General features: G+C 39.1%; 1 protein-coding gene across 5 annotated transcripts in view; it reads left to right on the top strand.

Annotated features, from left to right (window-relative positions):
- Ano6 (anoctamin 6) overlaps positions 1–17609 on the top strand; it is a 183531-nt gene that overhangs the window by 53878 nt on the left and 112044 nt on the right. For 4 of the 5 annotated variants that reach the window (XM_063254601.1, XM_063254599.1, XM_013159322.3 and 1 more), the window contains one exon: positions 13892–13971. The exons of the other annotated variant lie outside the window; for it this stretch is intronic. In XM_063254601.1, the coding sequence (XP_063110671.1) occupies positions 13892–13971 (80 nt within the window). The remainder of the gene's footprint in view (positions 1–13891; positions 13972–17609) is intronic. 5 annotated transcript variants of the gene reach the window in all.

A 17609-nucleotide genomic window follows, 5' to 3' on the forward strand; every position in this document is an offset into this window, starting at 1 on the left:
TACTGCTCTGGAGTCCACTGAAGTCTGTGTTTCTCTTTGTATATCTCAGACACCTCTCTACGTAAAGCAAATTTGTAGTGTGTTCTGTTACACTTTACTCTTGTCTGGATGTTTGCATTTTGTTCAGACATTTTTGCCCTCTGATAATTTGTGCTGTCCTCACTGAACACGGGAACATGTGTGTGGGCTTTTGTTTCTTCCATGTGCACAGGAATTTCTCTGGGATACATTTATTGAGTGGAATCGTGGGGTCAAAGGGCATGCACAGTGCATGTTTTGACAATGCTGCATTGCCCAAGGAAAAGAGTTCTTCTTTTTTTTTAAAGATGGAAGATATCTGAGTAGGAAAGATGTTGATGAGGGTTAGAATAAATAATAAGTTGAAGTCACAGGAAAAAGTGCTGAGTAATCGATACAGAGAAACCTGGAGGGAATAGGGACCATAGTGTAGGAGGCGGTTGTGGGTTGAGATGAGAGATGAAATGCCACCTCTCTCGTAGGGAGAAGGATGCTCCTCAGCTACTGCCTGTCCCAGTGTACAGCAAATATGTAGAAATTATTTGTTGGTTGAATGAATAGACAGATATAGTTTGGTTGATTTAGCAATGGAACTTAATGACATTTCCATATAGTAGTATCCATTTTTCTACTTTGTGTACTAAATGGGAGGAAGTTTTCTCACTGAAACTGGGAAAGGAGGACTTAGGGGTTTGAAAAACCTTTTTTGGTGAACCCAGTAACCCAGGTCAGACTAATCCTAGCCTCTCTGACATTCCTTTCAATCAGCTTGGATGGTTTGCTGATTGTAACAGCTTTAAAAATCACCATGTTCATTCCATTTCTGTTTATGCCATCATTGTTAGTTTCAGCCAAGGTTGTCTTACCTGATCAGCCTCTTGTATGGTCTGCTTTTCCCCGTAGGCATCCTTCAAGGCTTGGTTGCGGGCCCACCAGCCCAGGCTGGTGTAGGAATGACTGACTGTCTCTTGGGCTCCCCTGTCCCCTAGCATGGCTTTGTTCTCCCTGGATGTCACTAGTCTGTTTCATTTACCCAAAGCCTTCACATGTAAATGCCTCAGTGGCAGTTTTTTGTATCTCTTCAGAACTACTATGGTTCTTAGCTCATCCTTCACATTAAATTAACGATAGTTTATATGTGAAAATTTGATGCTAATATAGACTTGGTTCATACAAAGAAAAGACAAGGCAGAAGCAGGCATTAAATTCACAAAGAACCAGAACTGGAAGACATTTGACTATGGAAAAAGCAGCAGGATTAAGATTCACTCCCTAGGAGGGGCAATCTGAGTTGTGTCATACATATTATTTTAGTACATATTTAAGAAATTTTAAGTAGTGTAAATGTTTAAGATGATTTAGCTATATTCAGATAACGTGGTTTTTTAATCTCAAATAATTCCATGTCATTATTTTCTAGAGTACCCAGATCTGAACGTCTCAACTGTATCTGGCCAGCTGGTGAATAATCACATGATTAATGTCCCAGTTGAGCTTCTAAAAGAAATGGCCTTTAAGACCATTAAATAAACAGCTTCCCAACCTGGGAACCACACTCCTCTCCCAAACCCAGTCCTCTGGAGAGTGGTAGGAAGTGTTTACCAACTGGCACTTAAACAAGAATGCTGGGTTACAGAATCGCAGTTCAGTTGTGGGAGAAGAGGCACACAGGATTGGTTATTTTTCTGTGAGCAAATGGTATAGATGCCTTCGAAAGCAGAACATTGGGGCTGAGAAACGCTGTTGCCGGGACTGGAAAGTGTAATTTTGTGGCGTCGTCAGCGTCACTGCCACCGGGGATAGTCTTGTGGGTCTGGAGCCAGCACTGCTGGCTGAAAGAGAGCGGCACCCGCGGCTCAGGACTAGAGCCCTCTTGCTGCCACTGTCCCTCTCTCACCTCACAGACGTCCTCAGAGCAGCAGGAGCACAGTTAGCGAGCGGTCAGTGTGGCCGGTGCCCATCCCTTCTGCTCGTCAGATCTGGGTGCCCCACATCTTGAAATCTACTTTCAACAGTGCTTTGAATGTATTTTTTATTAGTGTGCATTTGTGATACGTAATAGTTACATTCCTTTTGGGGACTAGGTACGGCTGGGTATCCAGTCTTGGCTGTTTATACTCTCCTCCTCGCTGCCACCCTTTTCTCCCCAGGAAGTCACCGGGGCTACTGGGCTGCTGGACAAGAAGGCGAGGCCTTTCCCGCTTGGGTTGCTCTTGACTTGTAGTGTTGCTCTGAGCAGCAGTAATGTGGCAGGTGGTAGCTGAATAGCAATTTAAATCAGTCGTGTATTTTTACTAAAATAATACCCTAAACTCATAAAATCAGTCCTTTTAGAGGAATTTTTTTCCTTTCAGAGGAAATTTTCTCAGTCTGTTATTTAACTGATGGTATAAAAGTATATCCATAAATTCTAAACTAAAGTAGTGACATGATTTAGAAACATCTGAAGAGAGTTGGAATGTAGCTCTATGGTTGAGCGTATGCCTAGCCTGTGAGGATGCTGAAGTTCAATCCTTAGTGTTGGAAAAAAATTAGGAATATATCATAGAGAATGCATAAAAATCAACTTACTGAATTTTTATGTAATAGAACTTTTAATGAACTCGTGTCAGCATCATTATTTCTCACCATGCTCCAAAGGTTATACTCCTTTTACGAAAATGAAAAGAACTTGGGGAGGTTAAATATACCATTTTTTCCCTCTCATTTGCAAGGTAATCCTTGTTGAATGCTGACAGTGTGTAGGTACCATGTTAAATACTTCACTTCCTCAACTCATTTTATCTTACATCTTTATCTTTATATTGACAGGCCTGACGTTAGGGATTGTTCTGATTTCTCAGGTGCATGCCTACCAGCCCTACAAAGGTTGAAGATACTGCCCATCTTACAGTTAAGACAGATGCTGGGCTGGTGTCTTGGTTACTTTTCTCTCATTACTATGACAAAATACACAATACCCAAAATGAAGGAAGGAAAGGTTTGTTTAGCTCATAGTTTTTCAGGGTTTCAGGCCATAATCTGCTGGCTCCAAGGCAGGGTAGCTCATGGCAGAGGACAACAGTTCATGGCTGTAGAAGACAGCAAAAGCAGCAAGAGCAGGAGGATCCTGAAGTGAGCTCTTTCTGTCCCTTATATTGTATGTAGGCCACACCCACCTTGGGTGGGTGTAGCACTCACACCCACAATCCCAGCATTGCACCATGAGTCTGTCACAAATTCTGTAGGCGTGCCCCTATGACTACATGAGACTGTGAGGGGACATCCAGACAACACACCATAACAGTTGGGCTTTGCGCTCAGGTGTGCCTGATTCCAGCAGCCAGCCTTCTAGACATCCTGCATCCCTTAACCATACAGCGCAGCACAGCAGAGGCCCTCGACTGGCCCTAGCACTATTCCAAATGCTCATGATTCTGCACCACGAGATGAAATCTCTGCCCTCATGGAACACACACACCCAAAATGTAATTATTCCAGAATTCCAAAGAGAAGCACCGCGGTACAAGGTGACAGTGAGTGGTCACCTTTATTGGAGTTACCTAAATGAAGATTTCATGGGTACCTGTTTGAAACAGGCATCCTGTACAGGAACTCAAATGATAGGAGAGACAAGGCTTCTCAGGCCAAGGAGCAGACCTCTGAGCTTCTGGATTCAAATTCTCTTTCTGCTTAGTAGCTCTGTGATGTTAGGCAAAACGCTGGACTTCTCTGTGTCTCTTTTCTAAGAATCGCTTGCTCCTGCTTGGTGGTGTACCTCATACACAGCCCTGGCTTCATGGAACAGCCCAACCTGTAACAGTGGCAGATATTTTAAAGCTGCAGGTTTCCTTTTTTATTATGACCATATATATATAATCCTGAAATTTACAGTTTTAACTATTATAATGCTCAGTGGCATTAAATGCATTTAGATTGTTGTATATCCATCTCTAGAACCTTCTTTGTCTTGCAAATTGAAACTGTCCCCATTAAATAGCAACTCCCTGCTCTCGCCTATCTTGGCCGTTATCTTACTTTCTGTCATTATAAATCTGACTAGTGCAGGTGCCTCATGTAAGTGGAATCATTTGTCCTTCTGTGACTGACTTATATGACTTAGTGCTATGTTATAGCATGCCATAATTTCCTTGCTTTTTTTTTTTTTTTTGTCTTTTTCCTTTTTATCGGTACCGGGGATCAAACTCACGACTGCCTGCTTGCAAGGCAGGCGCTTATGCCACTGAGCTAAATCCCCAGCCCCTAATTTCCTTCCTTTTTAAGGCTGAATAATATTTCATTGTATATACAGGCCACAGTTCATTTACCCATTCAGTTATCAGTGACATTTGGGTTGTCCTATCTTTGGCTGTTTTAAACAGTGTTGCTATAAGCATGTATGTGCAAATGTGTTTGGGTTCTTGCTTTTGGTTCTTTGGGGGCCATTATGATTTGTGTCTAGATGTCCCCCTAAAGCTGCATACAGTCTTCTTAGGCTTTTTCAGAGGTGGCTGAATCTAGGGTGTGTGATTGCTAAATTAATCCACTGATTTGGCTGGCACCACCCTAGACCCAGCAGTCTAGATACATATAAAAGGGACAGAAAGAGTCTCGTCTTCCCCTGCTTGTTGTTTTGCTAGCTTTCTGTCTGCCATGACTGTTCTTTGCGATGCCACCCTTTCTTGGTGCCAGCTGATTGACTATGGACTGAGAAACCTCTACAAACTGGAAGCTAAATAAATCTTTCTCCCTTTAACTTTGGGTGCAAGGTATTTTGTCTCAGAAATGAAGGAAAAATAAGCCAGAGATGTACAGTTTTATAATGTGCTATTTAACACAGAAATGTTATTAAAACTTTTTCAGTTTCATGAATATTCCTGTTAATTTAAATAATTGCATTGTATATTTTCATATAACTGTGTCCTGACTGATTTAAGCACTCAAGTATTGTTTCTTGAATAGAATTATAACATCAAAGAATATAACCAGTATTAAAGGTTTTGCCATACTTACAAAATTGCCACCCAGAAAGCTTATACCATCTGATCACTGCCAGTGTGTGAATGTGTTCTGCTTTGCTGATACTGGGTATTAACCACTATTTTCTACAAATCTGAGAATTGAAAATAGTATATCATTTCTGATTTTGCTTTTGCCCAAATACAAGATTCACTTGTTGGGTTAGAGTTTATTTGTAGCTGATTTCTGAGAGAAGTATTGTGAGATGGTGAAACGGGATGGGTAGTTTATGAAGTCCTTTGTTTTAATTAGTCTTTATTTTGAGGTAATCGACTTACATTTTGCTCTACATGTATAAGCCAAGCTGCTGAGATTGTATGTTCTGGTATTATGTGTTGAATACATTGCTAGTTGTTACAAATTTATAATTCCTTACAATTCTAAAAGTACTACAAGTGTCTCTTTTTATGATAATACATTTGGGGGGCTAGAATATCTCTTTGTGATAGTACATTTGGGGTGTGAATCTTGTTAGATTTGAGCTAATTTGATGAAGAAGCTTGACCTCATCCAACACAATACTGTATTTTTAATTTGTTCATACCCCTCAGTAGATATTCAAATGTTGGCCTAAAAATATGAAGTGTGAAATAGTGTTGTGGTTTCCATTTGCATTTCCTTAATGACAAATGATGTCAAGCATTTTTGTATATGCTACTGGCCATCTTAGTACTTTCTTTGGAGAGATGGCATTTAAGTCCTTTGCGCATATATATATATATATATATATATATATATATATATATGTTACTGTAAAATAGTGAATTCATTGTTACTCTCATAACTTTGCAGAATCCATTAGGTTTTTAAAATGCAGGCACTAGCTAATCTGAGCTGGGGTGTGAGAATGAATAATGTGATGGTGTTTCTAGCTCTTCAAATGCAGACATATTTAACTTCTCTGTATATTTTTGGAGCTGAATTATTGAGGAGAAGATTGTGTGGGAATAAAGACAGTTAGTTTATAGAAGCAGCCAAAACAGCACTAAATATGGAAGTGTACAAAGTAGAGAAAATTGTGCTTACTGAAACTCTTCTCAGAGATATTGCTCTTTGTAGATAAGAGAAATCCATAGAGTTGTCACATGCCATGGGCTTGGGAGGCCTAGACCCCAAAAATTGTTTGTCGCCTTTTTGTTCCTGCTGTGGAATGGTTTGTGCTGCTGGCAGGAGAGTCTGGTGAGCTGCTGAAGCAGTGGGCATGGTGGTGAGGAGACGAGGTGTTATAGATTAAAAAGTGGTGGTCAACTTAACATCAGCTGAATTAAATCACCATGATGCTGAGTGTAGATGTTCCACCTGAGAAAAGCTGCCAGCATAAATAGAGATGTGGAGAAGGAGAAGCTAGGTGTTGAGATGTTGAGGTGTTGAGGCATTGAGGCATTGGGGGTTCTCCTGCGTATTGCTGTTTGAGCTGTTGGTTCTCCTGGAGAAGCTGTGGTCCTTACATTGAGCATCGCTTCCTGACTCCTGAGGGGAAGACGTGTGCTGCTTAACCTCCAGGATGAACTTGTCATGCTGGCTTCCTGGCATGTACTCGACTATGCTTATTGTCCAAGGAGCTCAGGACCTCTGTGTTGCTGAGGATGGCTGTGGTGGTTTTCAGGACAGCCTTGGTCTTTGTTTTGAGCATGACTTCTTGGCTCCAGTGTAAAACCCTCAACCTACTAGCACAGCTCCTTCACCCCGCTGGCATGGAGTTTCTGGCTTCCACCATTGACCTCTGGGCTTTCCCAGCATGAATCCATAAAACGGACTGGCATGAGTCCTTCTCGTGGGCTCTAGACCTCCAATTGGACTCGTGGGAGGCACCATCATGAGCTCTGGGTCTTCATCTCGACTCGTGGGACATTATTGTGGGATTCAGGCCCTTGGCTAAATATTCTATGTCTTCAGTGTTGTGGATAGATTCCCCGCATTTTCTTGTGTTAACTCCAGATGACCATCGTAAAATAATATTGTAAATTCCGTGATCTGATTCTAATTGTTCCCTTGACAACCCCTGACTACAACACTTTCTCCTTATAAATGTTGTCCAAATATTTGAAGATTGTCTTGAAGGTTCATTATGTTATAAATCTGCTTTATGTGTGAGTAGATGTCTCAATGTGGCTTGATTTCTGGAAATAGAAAAACTTTCTTATGTAAGTAATTTCATTCTGAGGAATTGAAGGGCAGTAGTAACAGCTGATTCAAAATAAATTAGTTTCCTAAAAAGTTCACAATAAACCCCATCATTTATTCATTCACTATCACTTATGAAGATCTACAGTAAGTATGCATTGTAGCTATAGGTTCTGGGAATACACAGTTGAATTAGTTAATGGCCTGCTTTAGGAGCTCATGGGTTAGTGTAAAGGAAAAATAAATAATGACCAGATAGAGCTTGACACTTACCTTTTCCCCAGATTAACCTTCTGTGTTGGTGGGCAGTTTTAAAGAAGTATCAACTGAGAGAGACTGTTCAATGTGAGCTTCACATTTGGTTTATAGCAGTCACTTGTTGATTTGTTTTTTTTGGGAGAGGGGACAAGTACTTTTTTTCCTACAGTCTAACTGGAAAACCAGTTGAAAACTGAAAACTGCTGTATTTTAATAGCTACATGCAGTGACCAAGTCTTTGGCCCTTCCGGTAGTGATGTGTGACAGGTTTCCAAGTATGCTGTAGTAGCGTGCAGCTGAGGCAGGGAAATAGTGAGGCTGAAATAAAAATCTGGAGAATGGGTCATGGTGAAGTTTGCAGGAATGTACATCGCAGGTCCTGAAAATGAGGTTCAAAATTTAAAAAGATGAAATCTTTTGAATTTTTTTGACTGATCAAATGTGAACGAAGGAAAGAGAAAAGTCAGGAATGGCCTCAGAGGGCGATCTGAGGTACCACTCAGGCGGGGAGGCGTCTTTGGATAGAGGCAGTGTTCACCACAATGTGGGGAGAGTATTTGTTAATTTTGTAAGTTGCCGAATATTACTGTTGGCCACAGGCCAACAACAGCCAACATTTTCCCTATCCTGACAAGGTACAGATGTTCATAAATGCCTTTGTGCTCCCTTCTTTCTTTCAGAAACAGTAGCTGAAGTAGAGATGATAATTCCAGACTTAATTAGGAAAAGTGGGAGGGAGTCCAAGGGAAAGGAAAGTCCTTGTCTCAAGACAAGAGAAAGAGACCAGGAACTCTAATAGAGACCATTAACTTGAATTTGGAATTTCCACTCCAGAAATAATTAGAGGAGAATGCCACTTCCCCACCCTCCCCCCATTAAATATTGCGGCCATTGAATTTACTTGCTAACAACAAACTGGGATAAGAGATTGATTCATCCAGATTCAGAAGAGTGAGGGAGACATTTTCTGATTCATATTTCTTTTCATTGAAAGGAAAGTTAGCCTACTGTGCTTAGGACTTCATGATAACTTGAAAATACTGACTTAATGCTGCCTTTCGCAATACTTGAATTTATTTTAGTATTTATTTATATTTGCTTGTTTGAGTGTCTGTGTTATGTAGTCCAGGCTGGCCTTGAACTCAGTATCTAGCTCCTGATGGCTTGAACTTGCAGTGATCCTCATGCCTTAGCCTCCCAAATGCTTATTTTTATATTTAAAAAGGAGACTGAATGACAGAGATAAGGTAAATGTTAGAAGGAAAAATTGATCTCTAATAAGATTAAGGTTGTTAAGACTTATTAATAATAGCCAGTATTTATATCGTACCATTTTTCAAATCATTTCCATACGTGCCAGTTGTTTTCTTTTCTCCAGGATGACCTTTTTATGTTGGTATTATAATCTACATATCATTGATAAGAACACCAGGACTTTGGGCTAAGAGATAGATGTGCCTGAGCCACGTAAACCATGTAGAGGTCATGGTTGAAGTCCAATGCCTACGTGGTAAAACACAGCTGGTTTTCCCTATGATAGAGATGCTCTTGTTTTTGTGTTTCATGGTCCACTAATGTTCTTTCCAATGACAACTCTGAGTGGCCTTGTTTTAAAATCTTACTGCAGTGTTGGAAGGCCTGTAATCCGCAGGCTCACAGCTTCATGACAAGCAGAATTTCTCCTGCTTAGGTGCCACTGAAATACACTGATCTGTCTATGGCCGTACCACCCTGAACGTGCCCAATCTCGTCTGAAATACACTGATCTTATCAAACTGAGACTAGAGAAAGGGACATTGGAACCGGAGATCAGATATGACTGACCCAGGATGATTTGGATGGACGTACAGGTGGCTTAGTCGTAGGTGATATGGGCTATGAGGCTGGCAGGGCCAGAATGATGTCTGGAAGTCAGTCTTTCCTCTCCCCCATCTTCCCTTGTCCCCTTCTCCCCTTCTCTGAGCTCCTTCCTGGCTCACAAATGTCTGTAGTCACTTACTAGATTCTGTCTCTGTAGAGATTTTTCCATAGTTCTTCTAGTTGTAAACTCTTATATCATCAGTAAGTTCTGTATTGCTTCTTAAAATTGTTTTCTTAAGGTGTGTTAGTCTACTATATTTCTCACTGTATGTTGAAGCAGTTATTTGCTGATAACTTTCTTATATTTGTGTTTATAATGCTTTGTTAATTCAGCGCACATTGTTTTGTGATAGTGAGGATTGAAACCTCAGGCCTTCACAATCCACAGCCTTTTATTTTTTGAAACAGGGTCTCACTAAGTCACTAGATTGCTGAGGCTAATAAGCTCGAACTTGTGATCCTCCTGCCTCAGCTTCTCAGAGTGTTTGAATTACAAGTGTGTACACCCTGCCTAGATTTTATCAATATTATTAAAATTATTATATTTTTACATTAAAAACTGCCTGATTTTGGAATCAAAACAGATCCAAATTCCCACTAAATCCAACTTGTAGGATTGACTTGAGGGAACTAACAACCTTGAATTCATTATCTGTGAAAACAGGAACAAAAATAAGATTAAATATGGCCAGACATTCAATATTGTCATGCAAAAATAATATACTCAGTGAAGTTCTAAGTTAATTTATACTTGTATAGTGCTTTTATTTTTAACACAACGTGCTTTGAAATTTTCATTTGTATCTTGGCACAATGCTGTGAAATTATTAGAGAAAGTAATGTTATCAGCTGCAGATAAATAAACTGAGCCTTTCCCGGGATCATGCAGCCAGCAGTTTGTGGAGTTGAGACTTGAACACAATCATTGCTCTCATCCGTGGCTGACGCACTTTGCAACAGGCCCTGCTGTGATTATCTTCACTCCAAGGGTACTACTTATCAGGTACTTTGGTTTTGGTCTCTGAATTTCATAAGAGGTTGTTTTGTCTTTTTCTGATGGTCAGTAAATTCACTAAGTTATAAAATTATAGATAGACTTTTTATTAGTCAGTTTAAAGTCTCAGCTTTGCCATATAGGTTATCTGTTTTGCAATTAGAATAATAAAATTTTATTACTGCATTTCTAATTGGCAAGCAAGGAATCTTGATAGGAACTTTGCAGTGTCCTGTTAATAATCCAGTGATGCAATCCAGCCTCTAATATTTCTCTTTGGCACTTCATTTTGGGTTACCAAATAAGGAAGTCAGACCAGTAACCACCAAGGGCTTAATTGCTTCAGTCTTACCCCACTAACTTCATTAAAGTTTATTGTACATTGATAAAGTTTTTTTAAAAGTGCTCTGTCTTCCTTTCCTTTTTAACTAATTGGTAGGTGATTAATTTTGTTTCTGTTAAACATAGGAAAAGTAGATATTTTTTGGGTTTATTTTGACCTAAATTAAGTACTTGGTATTTACCTAAAGTAATCCAATTAGTAGTATTCTTACAGCCCCGTAAAAATATGTCTGGTCTGCTGCTTCTAAATGATACTTAAATTAACTTTAATTATTAACTTTAATTAAGGAATTGTTCTTGAATTCCTTTCCTCAAGAAGAGATAACTGTATCTGGGTGTTTTTTGGTATTCCTAAGCCCTTAAAACATAACGTCAGTCCAAAATATAAAGTAGTTGATGAATATAAAGTTTGTTGACCTTAACATTCAATAAGCTCTCCATTGTCCATCCAAAGTTCCGTTGCTCTACCCAATCTTTTGATGAATAGGTGACATAGAAGTCCCAAGTACTTTTATTCTGGTCTAGGTGCTGCAATTAAATTCATTAATGCTGATACTTGTTCAGTGTAGTACATCTGTTGTATGAGGCATAGTGACAGCGTTAAAATACGTTTCAAAATGTTGTATTAGGGAAACATTATGTAGAAATACAATCAACATTTTTGCATTTTCAGCATTTCCCCTTAATTCTACCTGTTTTAATAGAAAATGCTCCTAGAGTGTCACCTTGATTCTGATTATTTTTGTTAAGAAATGAATTTTCTCAACTATGTTAGATTACCAGAAACAAGAATGTCAGACATTTACTGGAGCTCCTCCGTAGTGAAATGTAGTTATCACATTAGCATCATAAATCATTTGCTTCTCAGTACTATATAAGGTCGTAAGTATAACAGCGGTAGCTTTGTTCTAGCTAGATGATGTTTCAGTAAAGCCATTTCTGTTTTTATTTGCTCAAATTTACAGTTTCTCCTCTGTGTTAACATTAACTAATGAATATATTATCTTCCATTACTAAAAGAATAAAACTATAAATCTTTTTCTCATAAATCCTTTTAAGCTGCATATATACTTTTAATTTGATAGGATATTTGTATAATACATTTTCTTTCTCTTCTGTCTTTAGGCAAAATGAGTACTTTTATAAAGCCTGCCTCCCTCTAATCAAAGATAGGAGCTCTTTCTTATCTGTTGACCTTAGTTATGTATTAGATAAATAGGGTAGCTCATCATACAAGAATTCAGATTAGATGTTGACATGGAGCCACTACATCAGATTTATAATCCTGTAAAAATAAATGCAGTAGTATGTTTTATCAACTTCCTGGTTCTGCCATAAAACAACATATCATAAATACCACTGAAGTAATTTCTTCAGTATCTCTCAGTGCCGTAGAAGGTTAACTCTACCCTTCCAGATGTAACAGATTTATATAACACCAGCTTAGAACGTTCTTCTCACAGCCAAGTGTGTACACAAACATGTTAGTTTTAAGGGTGATCTTCAGGAATATGATTACTTTGGATAACCTTTGTTCTGCTGTTAGAGGGAGCTTATTATATTAAAATGCACTAAGTTTAACAGACTATAGAAATTCCATTGCCCTCGTGGGGTTTTCAGAGGCAAGCATCTTAACTGCACCTTTGATTTTCACTTTCAAGCCTAGGTTCATCTAATTTGTCCTATTTCTGCACTGGGTTCCATGTGGAGTACTCTGTTGAACTGAAGTTTTCAGAAAAATGTAGTCCCTCGTTTGTACTGTCATTTCTGCCAGCTTTTCTTTCTAGGTCATAGGAAGCACAAAGACGTGAATTAAGTGGACAAATAAAGCCCCCTCCCCTCCAATTCTGTGTGAACCTAAACTATAATACTGGATGATTTCTTAGGTTCCAAGCCCACATACTTGTTCATTGAATTGTCTCCATTGTTGGCAGATTTGTTTTGTAAACAGTCACTTGAGTTTGCTTCCACAAATCATAAGAGTTATTCTTCTGGGCCACTGAAAGGAGGAATTTTTCTGGGTTGGTAGGAAGGAACCTGCCTTCTCCTTCACAAAAGTCTTTAATGGTTTTTTTTTTTGTTTGTTTGTTTTGTTTTGTTTTGTTTTGTTAAACATAGTGTTTATGGAGGGGGAAAAGTTACTATACTTACTATAAAGCTAAGGCAACATCACAGTTACTAAAATTATAAGCAGTTTCCTATAATGTAATACTTCATACTACCTAATTTAAAAAAAAATAAGTCCTTTGCAACTGCTTTGTCCAAGTTAGGGCCAGTTGAGGGCCGTATCTTTTTAATAAATTATAGGTGTCTTAGACTTTTTGCCCCTTTAAGCTTTTTACTTTTTTCATGTCATTGACTTGAAGAAACTCAGGTCTTTGATAAATGAGAACATCTAAATTTGTTTAAACATTAAATTATATGTGAACTGAAATACTGAAGAGTATTTTCCTGCATAGCCAAAATTATCCCACATCAATATTTCCATAGTGCCATTCTTCTCCTTCTTTTTCTTTTTTTGCTTTCCTGGAGATCATACCCAGGGCCTCCCATATACCAGGCAAGTGCTCTACTGCAGAGCTAATCCCCAACCTGAAATTTTGTGTTCTTGTGATTTTTAATCTGGAACAGTCCTTTTATTCATGTCAGTATCTTGTTGGCAAGACAGGACTAGTGTTTTGCAGAATGACCTACCTTCTACTTTTTTTCTCTATCCCTATTCACATTATACTTGGCCAGTATAGTACCTGCTAGTCACATGTGGCCACTGGACCTTTGAAATGTAGCAAGTCTGCATTGAAATAGGTGGTGAGTAGAAAATAACATGCTGGATGTCTAAGACTTACTCCAAGAAAAAAAAAATGTAAAACAGCTCACTAACCATTTTAAAAATATGGATTATAGTATTCAGATGGTAATTGGCATTGTGGATTAAATAGATTTTACTATTAAAATTAACTTCATCTGTTTCCTCTTAGGTTTTTGAAATGACTGCACATCAGTTCCCTGTGTTGTAACAGGAAAAAGAACAGTAGGGGGCTGACATGTTCCTTAGCTAGACTTTTATTTAGTTTCCACACTAGACCTAGCCTAGGGTCTCTGAACACCTGATGTCCTGTCCAGTGGATGAAACAGCTGCTGAACACCCTCTATCATAGCTGCAAGCATTAAAAATGTAAAAAAAAAAAAAAAGCTGTGGATGGGCCATGCATTCTCTCCTTGTCATGTATAGTCAGTGAAAAACGTGTGCTTGCTTGCCTGCTTTATTGATTGATTTATCTGTCTACTTATTTTTAGTGTTGGAAAACTTGGACCAGACAATTCTCTCTAATTGCGGGTCACTAGAAGAACAGCAGGATTTCCAAGTCCCGGAGTTTGTGAGTACAACTACTGTTTTTTAAGTTTGTATTGGTTAGCTAGAGATTTTTGCACAAAACAGGGGAAAAGATTGTTTAGAAAACTTTTCTGCAGTGGTTCCACGTCTGATATGAGCTCTGGTGGCATTGACTGTCTTCAAAGCTGCAGTGTCGTTAGGTTCCTGAACTGCTGCGTCTGGGCATCATGCACTCCAGGCTTGATCTTCCCATTACTCCTGTAATTGCAGGCGGGAAATTACTCTGCAGTAAAAGAGCATTGGCTTTCTAAAACTTGCACTTCATTCACTAATACTGGTACTCTGACTCACTGATACTGTTGCTGTTTATGTTCTTGTTAACTCCGGAAACTTGTTGTCTTTACTGAGCAAATTACACATGGGCTGTTGCTAGTCATTTACAATGGACATACGCCAACTCTGATTTCCTTCAGGAACCTTAATAATAAACCATTTAGGACTAGGGATATTCTATTGGTTATTCCTATCAAGAGGGGGGAACTAATGCTTCTACTCAATTAGACTCATTAAAAATTAGCATGCTTTCTACCCTTAGGAATTAAAAATCTTATTAGATGCTACAGCGATTTCATTAGTGTCTTGTTTAAAGAAAATTAAGTGCATAGGATGCCTTGCAAAATGTGTGTACTAAGTAGATTTTATATTAGGCTCATGTAGAGAGAGAGGATCTGCCATAGTATTGTATCAGATATGTAGGAAAAGCATGACAGGACCCACCTGGATTTACTGATATTTGTCCCTACTACAAAGGGCTTATTTTATCAATTATGTTAGCAATGCAAAAATCTTTTGGGGGTTATTTTCAAAGTCAAGTATATAAGTGCCACGTCTGTAATTGGCAGGGTATGATATTAGTGAAGACCAAAAAATGAACTCGTTCTTTGCTTTTTTTCTCACTGCCCATTCAGTTCAGCCGACAGTCAGGAAAGCAGACAGTGCTCAGGGCTGAAAAGGATCACAGAAGACTGTTACCCACGATCCCATTTTACTTCACAGTGTGGGGCTCCTGTGGCTTGCTCGCAGATTGCCTACTGGGCAATCACTCAGATGTAATAGAAAGACATAGTATTCAATGACTTTCTTACTGTATGTAGTGAGATTTTCAGTGAAGGAAATTACAAATGCTCACCAATATTCCTGTGTCTTAAAGGAGCAGAGCAGTTTTGTAGATCTTCATACTTTTAGAATTGATTGTAGAACAGAACTGACAGATGTTTCACATTCATGAATGATATTGGTACAAACTTAGGGAGCTTCCCCTTTCTTTTAGTGACTTTCTGGTTGATACTCTTTAGGTAGCATAACCTAAAAAGAGCTGAGTTCAGCAAGGTGTTGGTGCGTAAGGTAAACATATATGCAGTTCATACTAATTCATATAATGAAAATAAAAGAGTTTTCTAGGGGACAGAATTCTAGTGTATTGTGGTATTAGAGATTGGCATGCCTCAGCAGTGTGTTCATCACAACCAGTGAAGTACAGATACACCATCAGTCTTCCACTTTGCAATACCTTTAGCATTGGTTTGTTTGTTTCTTTCTTTCTTTTTGAGGCAGGGTCTCACAATGTAGTTTAAGCTAGACTTGAACTCTCTATGTAGTCCAGGTTGGCCTCAAAATTCATACTCATCCTCCTGCATCATCCTCCTGAGTGCTGGCATTACAGGTGTGCACCACTATGCCCAGCTCACTTTTTAATGTTTCACTGTCGTGCTGCTTATCAAGAGCCATTTCCTTACCTACACCAATGGAGTTAAAAACCATTGATCACGATTACTCTCCATGTATAGTTGATAACAGATTTCTGTATCCTAGCTGTTATCTTTTTCTAGTTGTATGTTCATATCATGTTTGGGGAGGAATCTGGGATTTGTTTTATGCCCTACAGATTTTCACATCTCTGATGCTCGTTACGTACCAGATTTTTGTGTAGCTCTTAAATAGCTACTTATAATTTTCTCCTTTGCATCACCATAGCTAGTATATTTCAGTCTCGCAGTAAACAAATATTACCCATTGCTGTCTCCATGGCAAACAAACAGGAGATGCAGAAGGGGTCCCTTGAGAACATAGTGCTCCAGGGAATCAAGCCTTATATTTATAAGAACAATTCTTTTTGTGGGCAGAAGATTACAGCGTCAGTGTGAATCACGGATCCACTCATGTAGGAGGGCTGGGCAATGCCAAGACAATGTTGGGTGAGTTGATCCAGACCAGATTTTGAAATCAGAAATGCAGGTGACAGTATGAACGTGGGAGCCAAGAGATCCCAAAGGCAAACTAAAGTTGAAAACAGAAGCCTGAGAAGAAGAAAAGGAACTGAAAAATCAGTATTCTGTTTTTCTCCATCTGGCATTTTGAAAGCTCCAACTATAGTTTGTAGAGATCAGGTTTACTCAGGCCTTTTTCTCAAGTAGTTCAGATTTTAAAAGACTCAAGAGCCTGGTGTTTTTATGTCCCAGTACATTTACATAATTTGGGCAACAGAGAGAATAAAATGCTATCATTATTAGTTTGTTTCCTTCAGAATTTATTTTTCTTTTGCTTAGAAAAAAGACATGAGAAAGCAGCACTATTGGAATAACTTTGGTCACTGAGATCATGAACAAACTTAAGTTTTCCACAGCTCGGTGTCCATACTGTGCTGTAGCAGCTACATAAATCCTGGCTACGTAAGTGCTGTTGTATCAAGCCCTGTGCGGCTGGAAGGCTGCAGCCCATTTTGGAGCTGGGCAGCAGCTTTTCTATTGCTTGCTGCCGTTTCTCAACTGTGTGCCATGTGCATAGCTGCATTGCTTTCTCTCCACCCCCCAACTGCCTTTGCAGCCCAGGTGAATGTTAAGGTGTAAGCAGAGTTGTGGCTGTGTTTTTGCTGGTCCAGAGTATGTGAGGAGGTGGGACCATGTTGAAACTAGAAACTATGACTTAGAGCTGCTCTGAGGTCAAGTGACTGTGTAGGAGGGAGTCAAGGTAAAAGGAATCTGGCAAATTGCTGGCATTGAAGAGATAACTTGGTGATCTAGTTGTGGTGGGAACCATCGCAATCATCGTCCAACTTTTGTCTTTTTAATATAATCACAATGGAAGTTTGATTTATAAATGTTTTATTTTTATTTTTGGAACCGGGGATCAAACTCATGACTGCACGCTTGCAAGGCAGATGCTTATGCTGCTGAGCTAAATCCTCAGCCCTATAAATGTTTTATTAATATTTTATCATAACATTTTCCCATGTTGTCTTCTTTTTCTGTCACTGTTCCTTCACTAACATTATCTGTTTCCCTCTATCAATGAAATATAATTCATCACATTCTTATTTTCAAAACCAGTCAAGGGAGATCTGGTCAGGGAAATGGCAGCATGGGACAGATGCTCTGGGAGCATGTGAGTAATGACCATTGTGTGGGGCCATGCATGAAAGTAGATTTGGTACGTGATGATTCTGGGGATTGGTCAAAATGAAGCTGGGAAGAGTCCCAGATAATCTTGCGAAATGCATTCTTGGAAGTCAAAACTGCAGAAATAGGCTGTGGTTGAAACTCTTGATAGGCAATCATGCACATGGTGATGGAGCAGAGGAATGTTGTGCAGTGTGGCCGTTAGCAGATGTAGAATATCAGCCTC

This window comes from Cavia porcellus, unplaced genomic scaffold, assembly GCF_034190915.1.
Source record: "Cavia porcellus strain 051 isolate PalLab524CR breed Dunkin Hartley unplaced genomic scaffold, mCavPor4.1 scaffold_8, whole genome shotgun sequence".
In the NCBI taxonomy this organism is placed as follows: Eukaryota; Metazoa; Chordata; class Mammalia; order Rodentia; family Caviidae; genus Cavia; species Cavia porcellus.